The following is a 6,463-nucleotide window of genomic DNA, read 5'->3' as shown; positions in this document are numbered from 1 at the left end:
ATACATGGTCTCAATAGTATACATCGTTGCCGGTAAGGCTATCTAACTCACACAAGCATACAAAACACAAAATGATTTTTTTTATTTTTTTTAACAGTGCACACAAATAAGAAAATTTTTAAAAAAAAATGCACACAAAATAAAAAAAAAATATGTAGGCAATTAGACAATTTATGATACACCCCAAATTTAAACTAAACATAGTTCCCAATGGTAAATTAAAAGAAAATGAGGAAAACTTCCCTGAATTGTCAATGATGGTCTGGTGCTTTGATGCTGGACTTGATTGATACTTCTTCTAGTTTTTCTCCCAAACTTGATATTTATCCAGTTACTCCTCGTCAATGTTGGTTCGATTGTTCCGCGACGTCATGTTCCTGAAAATTCAAAATGTAGATATGAAATTCATGGAACAAGTGTTACTTAGCTCGAATAGCTAATAACCAACTTGACTACTCAAAGACCTAAGGGGGACGGGGTAGGACTGATGAATTCCTAAATAAAAAACTTTGAAATAAAATAAACTCTCCTATGATTTAAAAGAAATAAAATAAAATAAGTGAAAAGGTAAGAACGCTTGGGTTGCTTCCCAAGAAGTGCTTCTTTATAGTCACTAGCTTGACTCAACCGCAATGCCTACGGTGGATCCTCAGGTGGCACATTTATCTTGTTTCCGAACTTTATCATTGGCTTTGTATTCTCCTTCATTGTAATATGGCGAACAAACTTAGGTTGTTTTGACCCCGGTATGACTTTCAAGACCTCTTTTGGTTTGGCAATGTTTGGAGGTTTCAAAGGCCTATCCACGTAGCTCTCTTTTTTGTCAAGTGGGTCAGCTTCTTGGGCTAAGATGAAATTCACCACCTTCTTGGTTTCTGAGTCATTATCATTAGTAGATGCATCCCTTGCTGAGTAACTAACTGCCATGTATTGAACTAAAGGATCATAAAATAATTTTCCTTTTCCTCTATTTCCTGTAATTACTTCAGCTGATTGGATCATTTTGCAAGTGTCAACTTTTCCTTTTTCTGGGGCTTTCTTTTCTTGATGGATGTTGAAAGTTACTTGCTCTTCACTATCTCGTAGTATCAACTTCCCTTCTTGCACATCAATCAATGCTTTTCCAATAGCCAGGAAAGGTCGACCAAGAATTGACGGTACTTTCTCATGCTCCTCCGTGTCCAACACCACAAAGTCCACCAGAAAGATGAACTTATCAACCTTCACCAACACATCTTCAATAATGCTCTTGGGATATGTGATCGATCTGTCTGCCAGTTGCAAGGTAAGGGTTGTGGGTTTCACTTCTCTAAGACCCAGCTTTTTGAACACTGATAAAGGCATCAAGTTTATGCTTCCTCCAAGGTAACGCAGTGCCCCATCAAATGTGATACCACCAATATTGCACAAGTGTTGAAGCTGCCCAAATCTTTCAATTTGTAAGGAAGCTTCTTCTGAAGTATGGCACTACACTCCTCTGTTAGCTTAACAATCTCGAACTCCTCCAACTTTCTCTTCTTTGACATCACTTTTTTTAGGAACTTGGCATAGTTAGGCATTTGGGCCAAGGCTTTTGCAAAGGGAATGTTGATGTGGATTTTCTTGAAGACCTCCAGAAACTTTGCGAATTTTTCATAAAACTCTTTCTTCAAATACCTTTGCGGAAATGGTAGTAGGGGCTTTAAGATAGGTGGGTTGTCCGGAAATGAAATTGAGTAAGGCTTATAAATCTTCTTTGTTGCCTCTGCCTCAGTTTTCTACCCTCCAGTCTACTTTTTCCCTGCAAGTATGGGATCCGATGTATGCATCCCAACCTCTCTAAGTTTGCATTCTTCAACTACTTTACCACTCCTAAAGGTGATACTATTGCAGTGTTCCCGTGGGTTAACCTCTATGTCATTGGGAAATTTTCCTTTCTGTTGGGACTGTATCGTAGTTGCTATCTGACCAATCTGTACCTCCAAATTCTTCACCGTGGACCCCAAGTTGGACATATGAGTTTCAACGTTTTCAAGTCTTGCCTCATCTTTGTTGAACCTAGATCTGGTCTCTGAAATGAAGGTTCCTAAAATATCTTCCAATGATGGCTTTCGTTCAGACGCCTGATTATTGAACCCCTAATAGTAGTTGTCTCTTAAGTAGTTTCCCTTTTGATTGAAGTTCTGGTCATTTACATACTGAAGTTGTTCATTCTCCCTTTCAGTGGATATAGCCATAATAGATTCTGATTTCTTTTGTGATCTATGTAAAGTCAATGCAGCTATTTGATTAGTGAGATATGACATTTGAGTTGCAATGGCGGTAATAGGATCCACCTCATAAAGGCCAGCAACTTTCTTTGCACTTAAACGCTAACTCGGCTATTGATAGTTATTAATAGCTATCTCATCCAATAATGCATAAACCTCATTTGGAGTTTTGGATAATAATGTACCCCCTACTGCAGAATCTACCACTAATTGTGTCTAACCATTCAAACCATTGTAGAAGGTTTGTATCCGCAACCAATCCAGGTAACCATGCTGAGGACATCTTCTAAATAGATCTTTATATCTCTCCCATGCCTCATGGAACGGTTCAAAGTCTGACTGTCGGAACTGCCCAATTTCACCTTGTAATTGCGCTGCCTTTGAAGGTGGAAAAAATTTTGTAAGAAACTTCTGCGCTAACCCCTCCCAAGTTGTGATGGATCCATACGGCAATGATTGGAACCATGCTTTGGCTTTGTCACTTAATGAAAAGGAAAATAGACGGAGTCGAATTGTATCTTCAGTAACGCCATTCATTTTCACTGCATCAAGATCTCCAAAAAGGACCCCAGATGGGCATTTGGGTTTTCTGTTGGAGCTTTCCCAAACTGATTTTGTTGTACCATGTGTATAAGTCCTGGCTTCAGTTCAAAGTTGTTAGCAACAATAGCTGGGCGTGCAATATCAGAGTAATTTTCGTTGACAACTAGTCTGATATAGTCCCTTATAGCCCGTTGTTTGGCCATTACTTCATGGTTGTGTCTCTGAATACCCCTTAGAAATCTGAAGGTTCGTTCTGGTTCAGGATCAACAGGTAGTAGTCCAACGCTTCCAATCTTCGTATAAACCTGAAACAGGTTTTGCAAAACAATTTAAAAGAAAAAATCTAAATTAAAATAGAAATTACTCGGTAATAATATTAGCAAAAATTAAATTGAACAATTCCAGACAACAGCACCAAAAACTTGCCAAGCGATTTATTTAACGTGATTTATACCGCAAGTGTACGGTGTCAAGTTTTGTAATATAGTAAAGGAGTTAGGATGTCGAATCCACAGGGATTGTAATTTTATTTTTACTAAGTACTATAATTGTGTAATTCCTACTTTATTTAGATAAACGGATGATTGAATGATTGTGATAAACTAATGTAATGTGATTCGTTGTGACAAAGTTGATGAATGCAAATTATCAATATGAGAAGGCTTAGGGATTGAATTTACCTTACTCTCAATTACGATTCAACGATTTCCAATTATTCCAATTAATTTTTCTATATTTAAAAGCATGAATCCTAATATATTCCTCTTCCCTCTCTTTAGTGCCGGCTAGAAAATAATCCTAGATTCCAATTCCAATATCTCCATTCCAAATTGAAAATCAAGAAATTATAAAAGTCCCAATTCTTTTATGGAGTAAGCTTCACAGATTTTATACTTTCTTTCGAAACCCATAAAATCTATGTTGTGTTAATCTTATGATCACGCCTATATTTCCCTCTTTCGAGTGCCGAAATTGACTAGCATCTATTCATAAAATTATTGATCAAGTAATTGAAAACATTAAAATCATAACACAATTAAATATATGCGGAAAAATCAAAAAATTATTATAAAATCATCAAACCATAATCTTGATTCGACTACATCAAAACCCTAGATAATTTGTTTAGTTCATGATGTAATAAATGAAAATCATACAAATTATAATAAACAACATAAGGAAAATGATAGAAAAACTAGTCTTTTGGGTAAATCTTCAATCTTCTTCCTTGATGTTGTTCCTCCTTCCTTTTGGTGTCTTCAATTTTTGCATCCTTCAAATTGTGTGGTTGAATTCTTCAATCTTGCCCTCCTTCAATTATTCCTGAAATAAGTCTTTTAAATGGTATTTATAGTATCTTGAAGTTCTTGGACGAATTAGGGTTTAGTTGGGCCAAGAAAAGATTCCAAAAATATAAAAAAAAACCCATTTTCCGCACAGGCGGAGCCTCAGTACCCAAGACGTGCACTGCGACACCGCGTTCGCTACTGTTTTCAGCATCGTGGGCGTTGCGGCGCCTACTTCGGGTGGAAAAGGTAGTTTTGTCTCCTTCAGTATTTTTATCGTAACTTCTTCGTCTAATGTCAGATTGAAGTGATTCAAGATGAATTGGAAAGCTAACTTAAAGAGCTACAACTTTGATTCAGACATAATTCTCCAGTTCGATCGTTTGCTATGTCAAAAATGAGTCTCAATGTGAGACTGAAATTCTGGAGCATAACTTTTCGGTTGGAAATTGATTTGTGATCATATTTTAAATAAATTTGATCCCTTTGACATCTTTCTTCATCCAATTGACTCTTAACACTCTCTGATCTTTATCGTGAGATTCGACACAACTTTTGAATATTTACACTTTAGTCCCCGAATTTTGGGTCTATTACAATTTGGCCATTTTTCTCCAATTTCGCCAACTTTTGCTTATTTCTTTCAATTTCATCAACCTACATCACAACATCAAAACACTCATTAAAACTCTCTAAAACACTCTCAAGGGTAGCAAAATAACGAATTAAGTGGTACAAATATAATGAGTATGGAGCACTCATTAACCACATATGTCAATGTGATATTTTCTTAAATTCTTAGAATTCTGCAACTACATTCCCTACAAGATAGAGAACTCATCGGTCTGGAAGCTTTGAGAAAGTCAAATTGTTATCGCCACAACTTGCGGTCCAATATAAGATCATTTACTCACACAAAAAAGTTAGGTATGGCTATAAATTATTATTGGATTCTGATATTGAACTCATGTACAAGAAGAAAACAATATACAATAATATGGCGTTTATATAACATTCTAGTTTCCCACACAAACTATTAGGTAAGTGAACATCACAAAACAAATAGTTTTACAATCATTGCTATTGTATACATCCGCTTGATCTCAATAACGAAATACACTATAATATTAACATATGAAAGCCAAAAATTGATTATGTACGCAATACCTAGTAACCTGGCTGATGATCTAATTCAGTGTTCTTTCAGCTTTTTCAAGTTCTTCAACGAAATGATGCACACTTCGTTCGGTTGGCGAGCCGGGTACGAAAGGAACGAAACCACGTCCACCAAAAACAGGACGCATAAAAGCATTATCGAATTTTCTCCAATAATAATGGATAGTACGAGGGGATAGGAGCATCCGTAAACTGTTTGGACGGGGCACATTTTGGCCAACTCCACTAGCTTCTGAAGTTGGTCCGTTTGCTATACTTTGTCCATAAAGATCGGTTAAGGAGTCCTGCTCACCGCCAAGAAGTGGCGGCGTGATGGTATGCGAGGTAACTGGCTCCGATGAAATCATTCTAGTTAATTGTTTTGATGAAGGCAATAAGAACCTCACCAGAGGTTTAGTGATCAAGCCAAACACCTGTAATAGACCCGAAAGGCCATATGTTCATATCCTTTGATAATAAATGAAGTATAAAAGTCATGTATTGAACTGTATAAAAGTCATGTATTGAACTATCTCATCTAAAAGTTTACAATGTCAAAGAGAAGAAATTTCTCTAAATAGATTATTGAGCAGTTAAAGGTCCGGTATTCAAGTCTTGGAGTCTCCTATTTAAAAGTTAAGCATGCATTTTGTCTTAGACCAGGTGTTTCGAACATTTTGGGATTGCACTAAGTGAAAATTACAAAATTAGAAAGATGGATTTCCAAAGAATGCTGACCCAATTGTGTATCCTACCAAGTAGTTTTCAAAAGCTTGAGATGTCTTACCACGGTGCTGAAAAGAACAACTATAATGGTACTGGTAATCATGATAGCATTATCACGTACATTGGTGTGCCCCGAACTCGTAAACTGCACGAGTGAAATGCAAAATTCAGTTAGAATTCCTTCAATATGGAATACGAACTTACCAACCCTTTGTCCTTTTGTGGAACACGTCAATAGAACTGCATTATCAATCTACGCAAAGGTCATGGAATTATTTGTGAATCTTAAAGAAGGGAAAAGGACTTGAACATAATGTTTTAATAACTAAGATTAAGCCCTTGCTTGATCCACATTCTTTCAAAAAAGTACATTCTTAGACAGTGATTTGATGTCATTTCAACCACACATTCTTCAATAAAATAACATTACACGCAAATCCAAAACTTTTCCTTATTTTTTAACCATACATTTTTCATCAATACACTATTCAAAAATACATTCTT

General features: G+C 36.3%; 1 protein-coding gene across 1 annotated transcript; it reads right to left on the bottom strand.

The window, feature by feature from the left end:
* Positions 1 to 5,037: 5,037 nt before the first annotated feature.
* LOC111391866 (sodium/hydrogen exchanger 2-like) lies at positions 5,038 to 6,419 on the bottom strand. The gene is made up of 2 exons (XM_023017142.1): positions 6,021 to 6,419; positions 5,038 to 5,667 (listed from the first exon to the last, which is right to left on the bottom strand). Exons 1-2 carry the CDS (start codon positions 6,060 to 6,062, stop codon positions 5,266 to 5,268), a joined length of 444 nt encoding a protein of 147 aa, XP_022872910.1. The 5' UTR covers positions 6,063 to 6,419; the 3' UTR covers positions 5,038 to 5,265.
* Positions 6,420 to 6,463: the final 44 nt, after the last annotated feature.

Source organism: Olea europaea, unplaced genomic scaffold, assembly GCF_002742605.1.
Source record: "Olea europaea var. sylvestris unplaced genomic scaffold, O_europaea_v1 scaffold8491, whole genome shotgun sequence".
Taxonomy (NCBI): domain Eukaryota; kingdom Viridiplantae; phylum Streptophyta; class Magnoliopsida; order Lamiales; family Oleaceae; genus Olea; species Olea europaea.
The sequence above is the reverse complement of the archived record's forward strand: the minus strand, read 5'-3'. Positions and strand labels throughout refer to the sequence as shown.